This window comes from Salmo trutta, chromosome 27 (assembly GCF_901001165.1).
Source record: "Salmo trutta chromosome 27, fSalTru1.1, whole genome shotgun sequence".
NCBI lineage: Eukaryota > Metazoa > Chordata > Actinopteri > Salmoniformes > Salmonidae > Salmo > Salmo trutta.
This window is the reverse complement of record NC_042983.1, coordinates 37,148,122-37,170,439: the sequence shown is the minus strand read 5'-3', so window position 1 is coordinate 37,170,439 and position 22,318 is coordinate 37,148,122. Positions and strand designations below refer to the sequence as shown.

The 22,318-nt window shown below is 43.6% G+C and overlaps 2 protein-coding genes across 2 annotated transcripts; both read left to right on the top strand.

The window, feature by feature from the left end:
• Nucleotides 1-14,751: 14,751 nt before the first annotated feature.
• mpeg1.1 (macrophage expressed 1, tandem duplicate 1) lies at nucleotides 14,752-17,806 on the top strand. Its single transcript, XM_029717959.1, has 2 exons — nucleotides 14,752-15,256; nucleotides 15,593-17,806. The coding sequence occupies exons 1-2, from the start codon at nucleotides 14,792-14,794 to the stop codon at nucleotides 17,291-17,293; spliced, it is 2,166 nt and encodes a 721-aa protein (XP_029573819.1). The 5' UTR covers nucleotides 14,752-14,791; the 3' UTR covers nucleotides 17,294-17,806.
• Nucleotides 17,807-18,344: 538 nt separating this feature from the next.
• On the top strand, nucleotides 18,345-21,971 carry prf1.5 (perforin 1.5). Its single transcript, XM_029717958.1, has 3 exons — nucleotides 18,345-18,753; nucleotides 19,627-20,158; nucleotides 20,525-21,971. Exons 2-3 carry the CDS (start codon nucleotides 19,632-19,634, stop codon nucleotides 21,546-21,548), a joined length of 1,551 nt encoding a protein of 516 aa, XP_029573818.1. The 5' UTR covers nucleotides 18,345-18,753; nucleotides 19,627-19,631; the 3' UTR covers nucleotides 21,549-21,971.
• The last annotated feature ends 347 nt before the right edge of the window (nucleotides 21,972-22,318 follow it).

Here is a 22,318-nt window from a genome sequence, read left to right as displayed (position 1 = left end):
TGTATTGGTCATTACTGGTAAAAAAAATACACTACATTACCAAAAGTATGTTGTCACCTGCTCATCTAACATCTCATTCAAAAATCATGGGCATTATATTATATAACATGTTATAATGTTATATAACATCCTCCACTCTTCTGGCACTAGATGTGAAACATTGCTTGGACTTGCTTCCATCTAGCCACAAGAGCATTAGTGAGTGTGAGCGTTATTGAGCACTGATGTTGGGTGTTTAAGCCTGGTCAATAGAACAGCATTCCAATTCATCCCAAAGGTGTTCGATGGGGTTGAGGTCAGAGCTCTATGCAGGCCAGTCAAGTTCTTCCACACCGATCTCGACAAACCATTTCTATATAGGCCTTCTTTTGTGTACGGGGTATTGTCATGCAGAAACAGGAAAGGGCCTTCCTCAAACTGTACCACAAAGTTGGAAGCACAGAATTGTCTAGAATGTCATTGTATACTGTAGCATTAAGATTTCCCTTCACTGGAACTAAGGAGCCTGAATCATGAAAAACAGCTCCAGACCGTCATTCCTCATCCACCATCTTTACTGTTGGCACTATGCATTGGGGCAGGTAGCGTTCTCCTGGCATCCGCTAAACCCATATGTGAATATGAATTAACATGTTCACAAACACACCATATCCTAAAAACAGGACAGCTCAAAGTAAAATGGACAGTAGCCTATGGAATGAAATTAGGCTACTCATGACTGTTGTCTGGGAGTTTCCCTCATTGGGCTAAATTGTCATGATAATTAGCGATTTCAAGTTTGTAGGCCTATTGGTCAATTCCTGATCTGATCATGAAGAAAAATACGAACTGCACTTTCCAAGATAAGGCAATGCCGGGGACGCTAATCATTTCCCCGACCATTTCTACCGATTTGCGTGCCAATTATGATTTTCATATTTGCAGAACAGTTTCATTTCAATAATAATATTTCTCAAAATCATTGTCGAACGGTTACAGAAATAACTTAGAAGCTCAGCTTATTATTAGTGGGGGTCAGAAATCAGACAACGTTTCCACGTCGACAAAGAGAACGGTTAATGACTAATTAATACACGCATTAACAAATGAATGTAACCAAATAATGGCACATTTACTACTGGTGACTTATGTAATGGGGAATTGACAAAAATCAAAGAGCAAACAATTCACACCATTCAACAATTAATTCACACCATGCAACAATGAATTCACACCATGCAACAATTAATTCACACCATGCAACAATGAATTCACACCATGCAACAATTCATTCATACCATGCAACAATTCATTCACACCATGCAACAATTCATTCACACCATGCAACAATTCATTCACACCATGCAACAATGAATTCACACCATGCAACAATGAATTCACACCATGCAACAATTCATTCACACCATGCAACAATGAATTCACACCATGCAACAATTCATTCACACCATGAAACAATTCATTCACACCATGCAACAATTCATTCACACCATGCAACAATTCATTCACACCATGCAACAATTCATTCACACCATGCAACAATTCATTCTCACCATGCAACAATTCATTCACACCATGCAACAATTAATTCACACCATGCAACAATTAATCCACACCATGCAACAATGAATTCACACCATGCAACAATGAATTCACACCATGCAACAATGAATTCACACCATGCAACAATTCATAGCAATAATTGTCAGGAGTCAGCTGAAGGCATTCTGGAGAGTGGATTCTCCAGAGAGATGTTCCTAATTCTTCGCCACCCACCTTTCCCCTTCTTCTTGTCTCAACTTTCCAAATTATAATCAAGACACATTATGTTTACACATATTTTAGATCCTTTTCACTGAAAAGCAACTCAACAATCAGCTAGGCCTATGATCCTCTGTGGCTAAGTCATGCTCTCTGGTCAAGTATTTTTAATGATTTTATTTACACCAAAAATGTAAACGAGACATGTTTAATGAGCTGAAATAAAACATACCAGGAATGTTGCATAGGCACAAAAAGCTTATTTCTCTCAAATGTTGTTCACAAAATGGTTTACATCCCTGCTAGTGAACATTTCCCATTTGCCAAGATAATCCATCCATCTGGCAGGTGTGGCATATCAAGAAGATGATTAAACAGCTGGATCATTACGCAGGTGTACCTTGTGCTGGGGACAATAAAAGGCCACTCTAAATGTGCTGTTTTGTCACACAACACAATGTCACAGATGTCTCAAGTTTTGAGGGACCGTGCAATTGGCATGCTGACTGCAGGAATGTCCACCAGAGCTGTGGCCAGAAAATTGAATGTTCAGACATGTCACCCATTGAGCATGTTTGGGATGCTCTGGTTCAACGTGTACGACAACGTGTTCCATTTCCCGCCAATATCCAGCAACTCCTCACAGTCATTGAAAAGAAGTGTGGACAACATTCCACAGGCCACAATACAACAGCCTGATCAACTCTATGCAAAGAAGATGTGTCACACTGCATGAAGAAAATGGTGGCCACACCAGATACTGACTGGTTTTCTGATACACGCCCCTACCTTTTTTTTAAGGTATCTGTGACCAACATTCCAATCTGTATTCCCAGTCATGTGAAATCCCTAGATTACTGCCTAATGAGTTCATTTCAATTGACAGACTTTCTTATATGAACTGTAACTCAGTAAAATCGTAGAAATTGTTGCATGTTGCGTTTATATTTTTGTTCAGTTTATTTCTGTAAAGATAGGAGTTACACGCCGCCTATGCTAGCTGATATTCAGAGCTTGAATAGCCAAAATTATTAGACTTAAGTCTTCGTCAGGTATCATGACTATACAGCCAATACAACTGCCTGTTTAACAAAGGTAGGCTACCACATGGATAGGCATTCATCAAAGTACATTGTGGGCCTCACACTGTATAGCCTAGGCTACTATTGTACTTTGTGGAGACAGGAGAGAGGCAATATTTTTGTCTCACCTAGTGCAGCATATACACAACTGTCCAACAATTCATTTCTAACTGATCATTATTCAACAGCCACCATATGTCATGGCATGAACCATAACATTTTACATCCGGACTGGAATTCACTATTCATTCAAGATAAGCATGAATACAGTTTAGAACTTCCATTCAGAATGTGAAACAAGACCATTGCAAACTCGATATATGTTAGGAAAATGGACAGTAGGCCTCTGCAGGGTTTTGCTACCATCTATTGGACAGTATTTGGGTCATATCCTGATTCAGCCATTTAGGGTGGTGTAGTTGTCCTGATTAGGTATGTACTGTACGAGCCAACACATCGGTTTCCAAATGTAGACATCATCTTATTTGGTCCATCATGGTGATCAGATTAATATGGGCACCAACAGTATTAAAGAGTCAGCTGGTTTAGCATCCAAATTCAATATAATTCACATATATAGCAACAACACATACTGTAACTGCTAAAAACCCTTACAATTATACACTTTACCTTAATTTAACTAGGCAAGTCAATTAGGAACAAATTCTTATTTACAATGACAGTCTACACCAGCCAAACCCAGGCCAATTGTGTGCCGCCCTATGGGACTCACAATCACATCTGGATATGATGCAGCCTGGATTTGAACCAGGTACTGCAATGACACCTCTTGCACAGAGATGCAGTGTCTTAGACCACTGAGCCACTCAGGAAGCCCAGATAAAACCAGATAAACAACACCAAGGTCTGATCTCTTGTTATTGAGTATGGTTCATACCACAATATGACATACTGTAAGTCTACAGTTTGAAGAGAAAATCAAACAGCTAAGGAGCAATCTGCAGTCAATAACAGTAACAAAGCAGATACCCCGTCACTGTTTCGGTAAACAGCTAAGGGGCTGGCAAAAACGTAACCACTCCCGTATTCATAGACAGGGATATAAATGCAAGGACTAACCATACATGATATCATAATTATAGTTTTACAAACAATGGAGTAAGACTATATTATATTATGTTTTCTGACAACATTTGAACTAAGTTATATTGTTCAAGAATCAGTAGGTATAATTCATTAAAAAGTCCAAAATCCCCTTTAACTTTTTTATATTTGATTTTCAGCATACATCCAGTATATTTTTGGGGGGATTGGGCAATGATTGATAAGACTACATGTCACATATGTTTTATAGTAGGCTAAATTATTCATTTTTACTGGACCACTGTGAAATCCCCTATGAATCAAACCTGAATTACTGTTCCAAACATGCATGAAACTCCTTTACCAAGATTGGTTCCTCTTTCACATCCTAGTTTCATATCTGCAAATCAAGTCTGATATTTTCTCTGCAGTGAACTTTAAAATAGTTATCAAAAAACATTGTTCCTCTTTGACACAATGGTCTAGTTCATTATATTTGTATTTGTATTTATTAGCGATCCCCATTAGTTCCTGCCAAGGCAGCAGCTACTCTTCCTGGGGCTGACAAAACCAAGGCAGTTATACAATTTTAAAAGCATTACAATACATTCATTACAGAATTCACAACACACTAAGTGTGTGCCCTCAGGCCCCTACTCCATTAACACATATCTACAACCCAAAATCCGTGTGTATGAATAGTGCGTATGTTATCATGCTTCACAGTCCCCATGTTCCATAAGGTGTATTTGTTTTTTAAATCTGAATCTACTTACCTGATGTGGAATAGAGCTCCATGTAGTCATGGCTCTATGTAGTACTGTGTGCCTCCCATAGTCTGTTCTGGACTGTGAAGAGACCTCTGGTGGCATGTCTTGTGGGGTATGCATGAGTGTCTGAGCTTTGTGCTAGTTATTTAAAAAGACAGATCTGTGCTAATGTCAGAATGTCAAATAATGTGAAAAGCCGCACTGAAGTCTAACAAAACAGCCCCCACAATCTTTTTATCATCAATTTCTCTCAGCCAATCATCAGTAATTTGCAGTACATTTGCAGCCAGCCTTATCTCGCATTCCTTTTGCCTCATCCCTCTCAACCATACCATCTTTAAATTCCTCGTCAATCCAAGAGGATTTAAACGTTTTTACAGCTGGTGTCCAAGATGGAGTAGCAGTCGGACTTGTGTTTTGTCTTGTCCCATCCTGTCCCGTGTATATATCATTTTCTTCATATATACACTGCTCAAAAAAATAAAGGGAACACTTAAACAACACAATGTAACTCCAAGTCAATCACACTTCTGTGAAATCAAACTGTCCACTTAGGAAGCAACACTGATTGACAATACATTTCACATGCTGTTGTACAAATGGAATAGACAACAGGTGGAAATTATAGGCAATAAGCAAGACACCCCCAATAAAGGAGTGGTTCTGCAGGTGGAGACCACAGACCACTTCTCAGTTCCTATGCTTCCTGGCTGATGTTTTGGTCACTTTTGAATGCTGGTGGTGCTTTCACTCTAGTGGTAGCATGAGACGGAGTCTACAACCCACACAAGTGGCTCAGGTAGTGCAGCTCATCCAGGATGGCACATCAATGTGAGCTGTGGCAAGAAGGTTTGCTGTGTCTGTCAGCGTAGTGTCCAGAGCATGGAGGCGCTACCAGGAGACAGGCCAGTACATCAGGAGACGTGGAGGAGGCCGTAGGAGGGCAACAACCCAGCAGCAGGACCGCTACCTCCGCCTTTGTGCAAGGAGGAGCACTGCCAGAGCCCTGCAAAATGACCTCCAGCAGGCCACAAATGTGCATGTGTCTGCTCGAACGGTCAGAAACAGCTAGCTAGCTGCTATCCGAGTGGCTACTCCTGGCTAACGTGTCTGTCCCGAAGCAAGCACCAGTTAGCCTGGAGCTAGCCTGGAGCTAGGCCCATCTCCTGGCTAGCCGAAGAGGTCCATCAGCCAATTCTTGGGCTACAATACCTCTTTTGACAATTGGCCTGGACCCTTTACTGCCGACACGGAAACCCGCTGATCCATCACGACTGGTCTGCCACCGTAACTGTCCGAGGTGGTTTCAACAGGCTCTTCCATTGCGACGTCACTGCAGGCCCATCTGCTACCCCAAGGCCCGCTAGCTATCTGAATCCCCGTGTCTCCAGCACGCCTAGTGGAGTAGCAACTACTGAATTGGCTTATCTATTGCTACTCTCTGGACCCAATGATCACTCAGCTACACATGCCTCTCCCTAATGTCAACATGCCTAGTCTATTGCTGTTTTGGTTAGTGATTCTAGTCTTATTTCACTGTAGAGCCCTCACCCCTGCCCAATATGCTTTAGATAGCCCTTTCGTTCCAGCCCCCATACATGCGGTGACCTCACCTGGCTTAACTGGTGCCTCTAGAGACAAAACCTCTCTCATCGTCACTCAATGCCTAGGTTTACCTCCACTGTACTCACATCCTACCATACCCTTGTCTGTACATTATGCCTTGAATCTATTCTTCCGCGCCCAGAAATCTGCTCATTTTACTATCTGTTCCGAATGCACTAGTTCTTATAGCCTTTAGCCGTACCCTTATCCTGACCCTCCTCTGTTCCTCTGGTGATGTAGAGGTAAACCCAGGCCCTGCAGCCACCAGCACCACTCCAATTCCCCAGGCGCTCTCATTTGTTGACTTCTGTAAAGGTAAAAGCCTTGGTTTCATGCATGTTAACATCAGAAGCCTCCTCCCTAAGTTTGTTTTATTCACTGCTTTAGCACACTCCGCCAAACTTTATGTCCTAGCCGTGTCTGAATCCTGGCTTAGGAAGGCCACCAAAAATGCAGAAATTTCCATCCCTAACTATAACATTTTTCCCGACAAGATAGAACTGCCAAAGGGGGCTGAGTTGAAATCTACTGCAGGGATAGCCTGCAGTGTTCTGTCATACTATCAAGGTCTGTGCCCAAACAATTTGAGCTTCTACTTTTAAAAATCCACCTTTCCAGAAACAAGCCTCTCACCGTTGCCGCTTGTGATAGACCCCCTTCAGCCCCTAGCTGTGCCCTGGACGCCATATGTGAATTGATTGCCCCCCATCTATCTTCAGAGTTTGTACTGTTAGGTGACCTGAACTGGGACATGCTTAACACCCCGGCCGTCCTACAATCTAAGCTAGATGCCCTCAATCTCACCCTAAATCCGTAACCATGGGCACCCTCATAGATATCATCCTGACCAATTTGCCCTCTAAATACACCTCTGCTGTCTTCAACCAGGATCTCAGCGATCACTGCCTCATTGCCTGCGTGAGTAATGGGTCCGCGGTCAAACGACCACGCCTCATCACTGTCAAACACTCCCTAAAACCCTTCAGCAAGCAGGCCTTTCTAATTGACCTGGCCCGGGTATCGTGGAAGGATGTTGACCTCATCCCGTCAGTAGAGAATGCCTGGTTGCTCTTTAAAAGTGATTTCCTCAACGTCTTAAATAAGCATGCCCCATTCCAAAAATGTAGAACTAAGAACAGACATAACCCTTGGTTCACTCCAGACTTGACTGCCCTTGACAAGCACAAAAACATCCTGTGGCGTTCTGCATTAGCATCGAATAGCCCCTGCGATATGCAACTTTTCAGGGAAGTCAGAAACCAATACACTCAGTCAGTTAGGAAAGCTAAGGCTAGCTTTTTCAAACAGAAATGTGCATCCTGTAGCACTAATTCCAAAATGTTTTGGGACACTGTAAAGTCCATGGAGAATAAGAGAACCTCCTCCGAGCTGCCCACTGCACTGAGGCTAGGAAACACTGTCACCACCGATAAATCTACGATAATCGATCATTTCAATAAGAATTTTTCTACAGCTGGCCATGCTTTCCACCTGGCTACCCCTACCCCAGCCAACAGCTCGGCACCCCCCTGCATCAACTTGCCCAAGCCCCCCCTCCCTGCTTCTTCTTCACCCAAATCCAGACAACTGATGTTCTGAAAGAGCTGCAAAATCTGGATCCCTACAAATCAGCTGGGCTAGACAATCTGGATCCTCTCTTTCTAAAATTATCCACCAAAATTTTTGCAACCCCTATTACTAGCCTATTCAACCTCTCTTTCATATCGTTTGAGATCCCCAAAGATTGGAAAGCTGCCGCGGTCATCCCCCTCTTCAAAGGGGGAGACACTCTAGACCCAAACTGTTATAGACCTATATCCATCCTGCCGTGCCTTTCTAAAATCTTCGAAAGCCAAGTTAACAAATAGATCACCGACCATTTCGAATCCCACTGTACCTTCTCCGCTATACAATCTGGTTTCCAAGCTGGTCATGGGTGCACCTCAGCCACGCTCAAGGTCCTAAACAATCGATAAAAGACAGTACTGGCCAGCCGTCTTCATCGACCTGGCCAAGGCTTTTGACTCTGTCAATCACCTCATTCTCATCGGCAGACTCAATAGCCTTGGCTTCTCAAATGACTGCCCCGCCTGGTTCACCAACTACTTCTCAGATAGAGTTCAGTGTGTCAAATCGGAGGCTGTTGTCCGAACCTCTGGCAGTCTCTATGGGGGTGCCACAGGGTTCAATTCTCGGGCCGACTCTTTTCTCTGTATATATCAATGATGTCGTTCTTGCTGCTGCTTGTGATTCTCTGATCCACCTCTACGCAGACGACAGCATTCTGTATACATCTGGCCCTTCTTTGGACACTGTGTTAACTAACCTCCTGACGAGCTTCAATGCCATACAACACTCCTTCCATGGCCTCCAACTGCTCTTAAATGAAAGTAAAACTAAATGCATGCTCTACAACCGATTGCTGCCCACACTCGCCCGCCCGACTAGCATCGCTACTCTGGACGGTTCTGACTTAGAATATGTGAACAACTACAAATACCTAGGTGTCTGGTTAGACTGTAAACTCTCCCTCCAGACTCACATTAAGCATCTCCAATCCAAAGTTAAATCTAGAATCGGCTTCCTATTTCGCAACAAAGCCTCCTTCACTCATGCTGCCAAACATACCCTTGTAAAACTGACGCAATGTAATTTACAAAATAGCCTCCAACACACTACTCAGCAAACTGGATGTAGTCTACCACAGTGCCATCCATTTTGTCACCAAAGCCCCATATACTTGATAAGAGAATTATCTATATAGAGGTAAATGAATCAATAAACCATGATGAATTATTAGTCATACAGCATGGTTAATGAATAATCAATGTAATGATCAATTGTCACGACACCTACGGAAGGTGGCGCCCCTCCTCGCCCGGGCGGCGCTCGGCGGTCGTCGTCGCCGGCCTACTAGCTGCCATCGATTTATGTTTCACGTTCTGTTAGTTAGGCCTAGGTTAGTTGCGCACCTGTTTTGTGTTAGTTGTTAGTGGGGAGGGGTATTTAGGCTAGTTAGTTAGGTTTGTTGTTTGTGTGGGATTGTTCGTTGGTCAGGGTGTTTTTCATGTGGTTCTGTATGTTTGGAGTTACGCTATTCCTTTTGGGCTGCGTCCCTGGTTACGTTCTTTTAAGGGTGGTGCATTACTTTTGCACACCTTGCACTCCATACCATATTTTCCGTGTGGATATTTTTATTAAATTCATTAACGGAATCTTTCTGTCTCCTGCGCCTGACTCTTCGGAATCCACAAGCCACCCATTGTGACATCAATGTAGTGATCTATTGGTCTGATTAGTTCCAGAAAGTCCAGGAACCACTGGAGAGGGAAAGAAATGTGTGTATGCAATTAGTATAGAGAGCAGGGGACAGATGGTAAAGGGAGTAAAACTTCAAAGGGTTCCTAACCTTGAGGGAAAGGAACAGGCTGAGCTAGGCAGTGATAACAGTGTGTGAAGTCAATGGGGAATGCAGGTCACCAACAGTTTGTGTGTAAATGCATGTGCGTAAGTAAGCAAGAACTATAAAATGACTGTTTTGTTATCCTGACCTCAGAACGTTCTCTGAATAAAGCTACAGAAACCTTTTGCAGAAAGCTGAGTCCTTGCCTAATTATTTAACCCATTGTCTTACAAACCTTGGGCATTAGTCAAGGCGAATTGATTATTTATTATTATCATCAAGATATAAAATTCCTTTAACAATACTACCCACCATTCGACCTGTATACTCTCGTTGGCTGGCCCTCACTACATATTCGTCGCCAAACCCACTGGCTCCAGGTCATCTATAAGTCTTTGCTAGGTAAATCCCCACCTTATCTCAGCTCACTGGTCACCATAGCAACACCCACCCGTAGCACATGCTCCAGCAGGTATATTTCACTGGTCATCCCCAAAGCCAACACCTCCTTTGGCCGCCTTTCCTTCCAGTTCTCTGCTGCCAATGACTGGAACGAATTGCAAAAATCACTAAAGCTGGAGTCTTATATCTCCCTCTCTAACTTTAAGCATCAGCTGTCAGAGCAGCTTATACCGATCACTGTACCTGTACACAGCCAATCTGTAAATAGCACACCCAACTACCTCATCCCCATATTGTTATTTATCCTCTTGCTATTTTTCACCCCAGTATCTCCACTTGCACATCATCTGCACTTCTATCACTCCAGTGTTAATGCTAAATTGTAATTGTTTCACCTCTATGGCCTATGTATTGCCTTACCTCCCTACTCTTCTACATTTGCACACACTGTACATAGATTCTTTCTATTGTGTTATTGACTCTACGTTTGTTTATGTATAACTCTGTGTTGTTGTTTTCGTCGCACTGCTTTGCTTTATCTTGGCCAGGTCACAGTTGTAAATGAGAACTTGTTCTCAACTGGCCTACCTGGTTAAGGTGAAATAAAATTAATCAGTCATTTTCTTAATGAATGCATGCTTATTAGTAACTGGGATAAACAATTTCATAAATGTGTCAAGTGCAACGTCTGTTTGCTCCTCATTACACACCATGGACCAACAAATATTATTTACATCAACAACATAGGATTCACTACAAAACATATTGTATGACCTCTTATACACTATATTAGGCCCAGCCTTTGGAACTTTGGTTTTCCTAGATATGGCTACTATATTGTGATCACTACAGCCGATGGGTCTGGATGCTGCTTTCAAGCACATTTCTGCAGCATTTGTAAAGATGTGATCAGTACATTTTGATGATTTAATTCCTGTGGTGTTTGTATCTATCCTGGTGGGTTGACTGATAACCTGAACCAGGTTGCATGCATTGGTTACAGTTTGAAGCTTTTTCTTGAGTGGGCAGCTTTATGAAAGCCAGTCAATATTTAAGTCACCCAGAAAATATACCTCTCTATTTATATCACATACATTATCAAGCATTTTCACACATTATCCAGATACTGACTGTTAGCACTTGGTGGTCTATAGAAGCTTCCCACAAAAATGGGCTTTAGGTGAGGCAGATGAATTTGTAGCCACATTACTGCAACAGTATTTAACATGAGATCCTCTCTAAGCTTTACAGGAATGTGGTTCTGAATATAAACAGCAAGTCCTCCACCACTGGCATTTAAGTATTTTCTGTAAATGTTATAACCTTGTATTGCTACCACTGTATCATCAAAGGTATTGTCTAAGTGAGTTTCAGAGATAGTCAGATTATGAATGTCATCTGTTATTAGCAAGTTATTAATTTCATGAACCTTGTTTCTTAAGCTACATATGTTAACGTGGGCTATTTTGAGCACTTTTCCGGGATGCTTGCTTGTTTTCATTGGTTTACTGGGAAGCTTAGCAGAAGTAGATATTCTTATGTTATTTATGTTAGTGCAGGGTGAGCTGCATACAGTGGACTTCCTACTAGGGCACACCACCTCATTGCTGACAGCACAAATCTACTGTAGTTCATAGACAAGTGATTGCTGCATACAATAGCTGTAGGATCAGCAGAGGCTTTCAGGGCAGTTAGATGGACATAAAATAGGTTACTTACATTGTGTCTACCAACGCCTCTGGTATAATGTACATTTGGTAAAGCATTATGATGACTCAGCGACACAATGGTAGAGATTAACTGAGCTGGGCTTGGGTCATTGATAAATCATTGTCTCAATGCGGCCTTATAATGCTGTGAAAGGATCCAGGAGCCCAAATAATTTGGGTGGATCCCATCTTCCTTATGAAAACATGTTTTGTTTTCAAAAGGTATCAAAATTTTCAACAAAAGTTATGCCCATTGAGCTGCAATAATCACATAGCCAGTTGTGAAGAGAAAGAATCCTGCTAAAGCGTTCAATGTCACAATTCAGAGAGGACACAATGCCAGATATGATTGGTCTTTTAATAGTGTCTAGCAGAGAGTCAATCAGCTCTTTGAAATCCAGTTTCAACTGTTCTGAGCTGCCCTTCATAATGTCATTAAAACCCACATGGACTACGATAGAATCGATATCCATGTCCTGGCGTAGTACATTCGGGAGCAGTTTGGTAATGTTGTTTGTATCCGCTCCAGGCCTCTCGTTGGGAGTTTAGGCTGCTTAGCAGTAGGCCGCTATCTTCGGCTTCCACCGCTTGAAACATGCGACCATCATTGATTGTCATGCTCCTCTTGCTGTGCTCCTTCGACTCCGCTATCAGATGGGGGAGGGGAGGCAGGAGATGGCTTCCCTGGCGAACGAACTCCGGGCAACACCGGCCAGTTGTATAACGACAAACGACAAGACGGAGATGCATCCAACCTGCTCAAACGCCGTCCAGCCACCAGCGTAGAAAAGGTACATTTTCCACTCTGCGTTTTCCGAAGTTTCTTACATAGGCTGGCTAAGTGTGTGATCAAGGAATTCTCCTCAAATCTATAATCCTCTGCAACCAAACAATTGCCTCATTGAAAATCTGAGTGATCCAGTTTGTCCCGAAACAAAGCGTAGTAGATACAGTTCTTACAATGCTGGAACCATTAATTTACCTCTCCAGATGAAGAGGGCTCCATTGGAAAAGTCATCTATGACTAACTTTGTTAGCTTGATGACTAACGTTAGCAGTTTAGCTAGGTTAGCGGCTCTTTCAAGCAGACTTTAACCTGTCAGTTAAGCAGGATTCCGGGATAAGAAATAGCGGTCCTAGCTGTTAAACGCAAACTGCGTTGCGGAATCGATGCAAAACAAATGAGGTATTTAAGATGGTTTGTTTTAGTTAAAATAACAAACCGAGTGTTTCCAGTATACAATGTTCAGCTGCACGCACAGGTAAACACACAGCATAGACTTTAGACCATTATGTAAACTATAGTCCTTCAATCAATGACAGATATACAGTCAGGTCCAAAATTATTGTCCCCCTTGATAAAGATGAGCAAAAAAGTATGTATAAAATACATAATACAAATACTGAGCTTTATTGTATGCTCATAAAAAAGGGAAAATTATACACTACTCAGAGAAAGAGAAGTAATACTCTCAAAAGAGAGGGGTCAACATTATTGGAACCCCAGTTTTCAATACCTTTTAATGCCTCACCTTGTGAGGGTAATGGCACTGAGCCTTTTTCTAAAATGTTTTATGAGATTGGAGAACATATTGGGGGATCCATATAGATACATTCCTCCATACAGATACATTCCTCCATACAGATACATTCCTCCATACAGATACATTCCCTCCATACAGATTGTTTCCAGATCCTTGATAACCTTTGTCTGCGCATATGGACTGCCCTCTTCAATTCATACCACAGGTTTTCAATGGGGTTCAAGTCCGAAAATGTTGATTTTGTGGTTCATTAACCGTTTCTTTGTGGATGTTGGTGTGTGCTTGGGGTTATTGTCATGCTGGAAGACCCACCTGCAGCCAAGTTTCAGCCACCTGGCACAGGCAACCAGGTTTCTGGCTAAAATGTCCTGGTACATGGTAAAGTTCATGATGCTGTTGATCTTAACTAGGGCCCCAGGACCAGTGGAAGCAAAATAGCCCAATACAATCAAATATCCAGCACCATAATTTACAGTAGGTATGGGGCGCTTATACAGTGAATTCGGAAAGTATTCAGACCCCTTCCTTTTTTCCACATTTTGTTATGCTACAGCCTTATTCTAAAATTGATTTTTTTTTTAAATGTCCCTCATCAATCTATCTCAATACCCCATAATAACAAAGCAAAAACAAGTTTTAAAAAACTGAGATATCACTTTTGCATAAGTATTCAGCACTTTGTTGAAGACCCTTTGTCTTCATGGGTATGATATTACAAGCTTGGCACACCTGTATTTTTTTAGGCAAGTCAGTTAAGAACGAAACCTCAAGCTCTGTCAGGTTGGATGGGGAACATCGCAACACAGCTATTTTCAGGTCTCTCCAGAGTCTGGGCCACTCAAGGACATTCAGAGACTTGCCCTGAAAGCCACTCTTTATACAATTGTATTAGTATAAAATAATATAATTTCCCATTTTTTTGCATACAATATAGCTCAGTACTTGTATTCTATATTTTATAGTCTTTTTGTGCTCATCTTTATCAAGGGTGCCAATCATTTTGGACCTGACTGTATATGCTTGTGCATGACTTGATTGATCATAATGATGGTCAATTTAATGATGGTCAATCTGAGGTACTATGTTTTTTTTCAGAATGATTAACATTTTGTGATGGTATCATTATCTGCTTTTAGTGTAAGTTAAATTTCACTTAATTGATTTAGATGATAGCAACTTACACACACACACACACACACACACACACACACACACACACACACACACACACACACACACACACACACATATACACCTTTCAGAAAGGGGAAGTTTTTACACGTAAATAAGGCAATTATTCAGACTGGCAGTGGCTCATCTGAAAGCTGTTGTGATTGTTCTGCATTTTATTTGAGGAAACTGAAAGTCAAGTCAGCACTGATCATGTGACCGAAACCTACTATTACCACATCCGCTATTGAGAATCATCATATTCTTTCAACTTGTTCTCACAGCACCCACATATGACATAGCTATGGCATCTGACATAGCCCTGGGTCTGACAGCGTTCACCTTGCTAATACTCTCTCTGCTCCACCAGTGTGTCCCTCACCCACTCACTCCTCAGAATAATGGACTTCGTAAGTGCCGCACCAACTTGTCCATTCCAGCCCTGGAGGTGCTCCCAGGCGGGGGATGGGACAACCTGAGGAACATGGACATGGGACGAGTCATGAACTTCAGCTTCTCCCAGTGCCAGACCACGGAGGACGGATTCTACCTCATCCCGGATGAGGTTTTTGTCATCCCACAGAAGCTCACTGGTGTGGAGACCAATTCTGAGATCATCAACACTTGGCTGGAACAGCGCAGCTCCACGTCTTTCTCCATCAACTCGGACATCTCCTTCCACTCCGTGCTCAATGCTAAGTTCTCCATTGAGAATCAGCGGGTGAAGACTCACCAGGTCCAAGGGAGCTCTGTCACCGCTCGTGTACAAGTGAGTTTCTCCATAAAGAAACAGTACTTTTTTAACAATTATTTATCTATTTAATGTCATGTACATTCATCTCGGTAATGATAAAAAAAATTATGTTTTGACATAGTTTGTAGTAAGTCTCCCTTGCAAACTAGATTTTTAAAAAGAGAGAGTGGAATATCCATGTCCTGTTATTACAGTAATCCTGTTCCTTTAAGGCTTTCTGAACAGTCAGTACTAGATAGTGTACCTTATCTTAGTATAGTTTGATATCTAGATTAGCAATTGAGGACACCAAGCCTCAAGGTTATTTCCTGGTTAAAGGTGAAATAAAAAAAACTGATTGCTCCCTTCCAGGTGCGTAACTTCCTATACACGGTAAAGGCTCACCCTGACTTCACTCTGGATGGACGCTTTGCCCACCAGGCTGAGGAGATCGCAGATGCAATAGAAAACAACCAGACTCGACAGGCAGCGTATTTATCTGAGAAGATGGTGTTGGACTATGGAACCCATGTGATAACCAGTGTTGATGCAGGGGCCGCCTTAGTGCAAGAGGACTATCTCCGTTCATCTTACGTGTCCGACAGTGAGACGGCAAAGTTCTCTGTTTCGGCATCGGCAGGTCTTAACTTCTTTGATAAAGTCAAATTTGACATTGGCAGTAAGGACGCACAAGAGACATCCGAGTCACATAGTTATCAGGGCAACATCACCTACTCCATAATACAGAGCCATGGTGGTGCTCCCTTCTACCCAGGCATCACTTTGCAGAAGTGGCAAGAGAGCACCAAGAACAACCTGGTGGGCATCGACCGGGCAGGACTGCCTCTGCACTACTTCCTCAACCGGATTACCTTCCCCGATCTCCCTGAACCAACCATTGGCAAACTGGCACTGTCTGTTAGTCAGGCCATCCAGCGCTACTATAGCATTAACACACACCCTGGCTGCGTTAAACCAGACTCCAAGAACTTCAACTTCCAAGCCAACATGGACGACAGCTCCTGCGAGGGTCCGGCCACCAACCTCAGCTTCGGTGGGGTGTTTCAGCAGTGCACCATGCTCACTGGGGATGCAGACCCAATCTGCCAAGCCCTGGCACAGAAGAACCCCGACACAGGCTCTTACTCATGTGGTCAGCCCTACAAAGCCACCCTGTTACGCTCTGAGGTGAAAGAGGAGAGCTACAGCACGTATGAGTGCCACAGGCATTGCCATGGCTGCTGGCTGCTTTTAACCTGCTGCGACAACGTCTGTGGAGATGCCTACCATGTCCGCTCCGCTCGCATTGACACCTACTGGTGCTCCACCAATGAGGCAACCCCAGAGTACTCAGGATACCTCTTTGGGGGACTCTATAGCCCATCGCTGTTGAACCCTCTGACCAAAACTAAGAGCTGCCCTCCAAACTTCAACATTCAAATGAAGCTTCTGTCCAACGGTCTGATGATCTGCCTGAGCAATGACTATGAAACTTCCACCAGGTTTTCAGTCCCCTTTGGAGGCCTGTTCAGTTGCCAGTCTAACAACCCCCTTGCACAGGATCAACCCCGTTGCCCTCCCCAGTTCAGCCAGCACCTGGCTACTGTTAGTGATGGCTGCCAGGTGCTCTACTGTGTCCAGTCTGGCTTGTTCACAGGTGGCCAGCTGCTGCCTGTACGCTTGCCACCTTTCACTCGTCCTCCACTGATCAGCATGACTGCCACTAACACGGTGGCTGTGATGACCGAGGGAGATCGGGCGTGGGTCAGGGTGGGACAGACCAAGATGTGGAAGCTGGCCAAGGTGACAGAGATCCAGAGTATGGTGCAGGTGTTCGATCCAGCCTCGGGACAGATGACAGGGGGGCAGAAGTCTGGTTTGGCCTTTGGAGTAATTTGCTTGGTTGCCTTGGTGGTGGTTGGGGCTGTGCTGCTGGTGAGACGGAGGAGGGTCTCAAGGTTTGGGAGGGGGAGAGGATATGAGGAGATCCACAGCGAGGGGCCGAGTGAGGGAGGTGTGGAGAGTCAAGAAGAGCAGGGCTCTGAGACAATGACCCAGACCCTGTTGCCATGAGACCACATTCCACACAGTTGACATATTAAGAAGAAAACAGCTTTGAGATAACTGTGCTGTATTGTATAATCAACCTCTCATGCTTGCTTTCCCTTTACGATCAATAATCTCAAATACCGGATAGGTATAAGGTGGAAAATGCACAAATTTACTGTGACGCAAATTATTTAGTAAAAGACACCAACGTGTTGGCAGCTTCCTGCCTTCACCAGGGTTTTACTACACAATACATTAGTACACAACACCATACAATACAACACAACACAACACAATACAAAACAATACAACACAATACTGTTAATGAATGTATGGCAAAAAGGGTGAAAAAAATCTATTGACCTATTTTTGATGTTTTTAATTACATTTTTATCCTGTGGTTATGCTTTCATGCTTTCCATTGAGAATGTTTTTACTGAAATCTACTATGATTCAATAGCATTATTGTTTTCTGTAATAACATTTTAATTCGCTTGTGTATGATTTGGACATGAAAATAAAACAACTAACACAATATTAATTGAAGTTACTCATCTTGTCAAATGTCACAGCTGTACTTTAAAAGACGCCAACAAGGGTTCACTGTAGGACATTATAGTCTGGTGACCTCTAGCGTGTTTTGACAGACATCGCAGTCCCCTCAGAACATTTCTTCTCCTTAAAGTATTGTGGTGGGGAAGTGGAATACATGAATGTACATGTAACCAAAGCAGGTCACATGTATCTTGATAAACTGTGTAATCTCTCAAGATTCTAAGTGAGACTCATCATTGTAATTTTTTATTTTATTTTTGTAAAATACAATTGCCTAATTTGCTACCACAACACATATCATCTTAAATCTTCCTCAATAAAGCCTTCCTAATTTCCCCCTGAACATAAAAATACAATGAAGAAGCTGAGGACAAGGAGTTGATTTTGTTATTAGTACACAGACAGATATAAATATACAGTCACACACACACACACACACACACACACACACACACACACACACACACACACACACACACACACACACACACACACACACACACACATTGAGCTTCCTGTAAAGAGGCAGAATGCCCATGCCACTCTGAGTCTTGTGAAAACCTTCCCCCACACTCATCTGGGATTCATACTGTCAGCTTGTGCACATCAAAACAAAACCACTCAGCCGTGGAAATCTGTCCAACCTCAGGAAGAGAGGCCTGGAGAAGGGGGAGTCCCTTAGCCACACAATGGCCTTGACATTCAGCACAGCGAAGAAGCATTCCCCACAGAACCAGATATAGGACCAAGTGTTATTCGGTTCATAGTTTCTTATGGATGTCAGGAGGAAGCAGCAAAACAACATTTTGTGCAGAAGCAGGCCGTTTTTACAAGAGAAGACAGGTCTCGTGAAATTCCAAAGGCAAAGCACTACTGCTGACTGAGAAGAGAGGGTGAGACGAAAACAAACACAGTTGGATGATTTAAAGGTAGGAGTGCGTTTCGGCGAGTGTGCACGGTTCTGTTTCCACTACAGCTGCAGGCAGAGCTGCAGTGAGATTCTGTGCTCCACTTAGCCTTTCAGTGTGGAGGAGGTTATTGGTGTGCCCTCATTTAGACACAAAACAAGTGTAGAACAATATACAACAACACTGTATATTATCTTTGATCTTTGGTAATCTTTGCCCCGTTTGTGAATCCGTATTTAATGTATGTTATTTGTAACACTTTTCTAGAAGGAGCAGAGGGGCTATGGCAGAGGGGCTATTGAAGAGGGGCTATGGCAGAGGGGCTATTGAAGAGGGGCTATGGCAGAGGAGCTATGGCAGAGGGGCTATGGAAGAGGAGCTATGGCAGAGGAGCTATGGCAGAGGGGCTATGGAAGAGGGGCTATGGCAGAGGGGCTATGGCAGAGGGGCTATGGCAGAGGGGCTATGGAAGAGGGGCTATGGCAGAGGAGCTATGGCAGAGGGGCTATGGCAGAGGGGCTATGGAAGAGGGGCTATGGCAGAGGGGCCATGGCAGAGGGGCTATGGCAGAGGGGCTATGGAAGAGGGGCTATGGCAGAGGGGCTATGGCAGAGGGGCTATGGCAGAGGGGCTATGGAAGAGGGGCTATGGCAGAGGGGCTATGGCAGAGGGGCTATGGAAGAGGGGCTATGGCAGAGGGGCTATGGCAGAGGGGCTATGGAAGAGGGGCTATGGAAATATTAAAATAGTTATGCTTTGATTTAGAAGATGTCGTAAAACATCACTCAACATCCCATTGCATTGTGGAGGCATTTACATTTTTTAAAGAATGTAGACACTGTTTGCAGTACAAGAAAGTTTTCCATTCCTGATCATAACCTCTGTAAATTCCAGGAGCCATGGCATTCCGAAGTCTCTTCCTTTATACCTTGAGTCTGCCCGTCCTGGTGCAGATGCCCAGCAGCAGAGCCTGTAGGACTGGATCGGGGTCAGAGTGTGAGAAAGCCCCCTTTGTGCCTGGCTACAACCTGGCAGGGGAGGGCTTCGATGTGGTCAGGATGCGTCGTAAAGGGGCTTACGTCATCAACGTCAAAGCCCACCTGTCTGACAACCACACATGTATTCTCTGTGAGAACCGCTTCCAGAAGGGACAGGTCCAGAGGTTGCCTTCTGCCGTGCTGGACTGGCGTCCGTTGAGCCGCTGCAGCAAGCAGCTGTCCAGTGCCCTGCACCACTCAGTGGACTCCCTACTACGTAGCTCTAGTTCCCTCATCAACAACAACTGGGGTATGGACCTGAGGCTAGAGACTTATGGCAAGGCAGTGCTGGGGGGCAGCCGCTCCGAAATGGCCAAGTTTGCCAGATCCCAGCACAGTGTGGACAAGGCCACCTTTGCCACCCATGAGATCAGCTGTACATACTACAGGTAGGGAAGGGCTTTATTGTTGACAGCTGTTTTCTATAAACTAATCTATCTCAATGTCACTAAATAGATTAAATATCTATGCTAAGGTTAATCTGTGTCATTCTATTTGCATGAATTATTACAACGCATATGACAACATTATGACAACTTACTGAATCACTAATCATTGCAGTATACAGTATCGTCTATCCTGGTCCCAGATCTGTTAGTGCTCTATAGCAAACACCTATGGTGGGTGTCATGCCAAACATGGCAATGACCATGGGAGTTGGCATGAGACAGCACAAGCAGATCTGGGACCAGGCTGAGTATTGTCAATGAAAAGGGGTTGATGTAGATCCACATGGCCCGTTGTTGATTTTCCAGTTACAGGCTGGTAGACCATCCGGACCTCAGCGCTGAGTTTGCTAAACATCTCAACAGACTGCCACAGGGGCTTGACAACAAGAGCAAATTGCTGTACCGGCGGATGATCGACACGTACGGCACTCATTACATCCGTCAGGTGCAGCTGGGTGGTAGGGTGAGGCGCGTCACTGCCTTCCGCACCTGCCTGGCCACCCTGAAGGGCTTCTCAGAGTCCGAGATAAAGACCTGCTTAAATGTTGAGCTGAAAATGGCCTTAGGCTTCCTCCCAGCAAACGCGTCTTTCTCCAACAAATGTGACGACCTCCTAAAGGGGAACATGAGCATGGGCTTCTACCAGGGGTTTATGACCCACAAGATTGAGGTTCTAGGAGGGGAAAAGTATTTTCCCGATATCTTGTACCATCAGGACCCGTCCCAAGCATACCATAGCTGGATGAACAGCTTGCATGATAATCCAGGTGTGGTCTCCTATGCTATATTCCCCCTGCACAACCTGGTTGATGATCCAGAGGTTAGTGCCAACCTGAGGAGCATGGTGGCAGAGTACATTGACGAGAACAAGCTTCCTGTAGACCAGGGGGAATTCAAAACCTGCTCCCCGGCCCCTAACCTGGATCACAACTGTTGTCCTCTACGGGCAGGCCGCGGGACTCTCAGGGTAATGGTCCACAGAGCTGCAGGTTTGAGAGCAGATACCTTCACAAAGACTGATGGCTATGTTAAAATATGGTACAATGGCATGTATGAGGAAACAGATACTGTCATGGATGATAATGATCCGGTATGGAATGCCACGTACAACTTTGGCTCAGTGGAGTTTGGTCATCAGCTGCTGTTTGAGGTTTGGGACAGAGATGTGCTTTACAATGACATGGCAGGAAGATGTTTGGTCTTCCCTGAACGAGGAACTCATTCACACAGCTGTCAGCTAAAGAAAGGGGTTCTGCACTTCACTTACAGCTCTGAATGTGACGCCCACTTAACAGGCTATAGGTGTGGACGGTACTCTCCTAGTACATAAGGTTTTGGATCGAAAATACACCTGGGTCGTATTCATTAGTGCACACCGTAGCAAAACATTGTGCAACGGGGGGGGTAACACAAGCGTTTCTTATTTGACAATAATAAGAGTGTTAGTCAAAATGTTGACGTGTTCCAACCCTGGCCTGTATCAATAATTGGTGTTTATTTTAGGATAAGGCCGGGATTCAATACAAAGCGCATTTTGGAGTGTCGCCATTAAAGTCAATGATCCAGTTTCAGTTCACAGAGATCACATTATCGGCAATAGCTGCAAATGTCCGCTAATTTGGAAATAACCTTAAATGTCAAGCGAGCTACAATGTGCTTCGGGGTTGAATCCCGGCCTTGGTCAGCCTTTCTTTATTCCTGTATCTATTATATACTTAGAAATCCATACCAATAAAGTAGATGAACAAAAGTATTCACGTCTCAGGTTTTTGTTCAGTAATGAACACAACAATTATTTCTTGTTTGGCCATCTCCAGGTGAATCAGTTACAACAAATACTGCCATATAATATTTTTTTCATGCTCTAAATTCACATGCACCATCAGGATAAATCCATTTGATTTCAATCACTTCTTGACAGCACCCCTTTCGATTTGAACGAAACCTTCCATACGTATGTACCCATTGTAGAAGTGCTCAGAAAGTGACTCTTTGGACATGAATGGGAATATCTGTTGTTTTACAATATACAGTCAATCCTCCATAGGAAACCTATTGAAATCCTAGAAATATAGATAATAGAATAGAGATGACCATTTA

Excerpts from the sequence above, each read along its gene's own strand:
- mpeg1.1 (XM_029717959.1), top strand. The coding sequence starts at position 14,792 with ATGGCATCTGACATAGCCCTGGGTCTGACAGCGTTCACCTTGCTAATA. Across the intron at positions 15,257-15,592 it reads CTGTCACCGCTCGTGTACAA|GTGCGTAACTTCCTATACAC; the intron begins GTGAGTTTCTCC and ends GCTCCCTTCCAG.
- prf1.5 (XM_029717958.1), top strand. The coding sequence starts at position 19,632 with ATGGCATTCCGAAGTCTCTTCCTTTATACCTTGAGTCTGCCCGTCCTG. Across the intron at positions 20,159-20,524 it reads ATCAGCTGTACATACTACAG|TTACAGGCTGGTAGACCATC; the intron begins GTAGGGAAGGGC and ends TTGATTTTCCAG.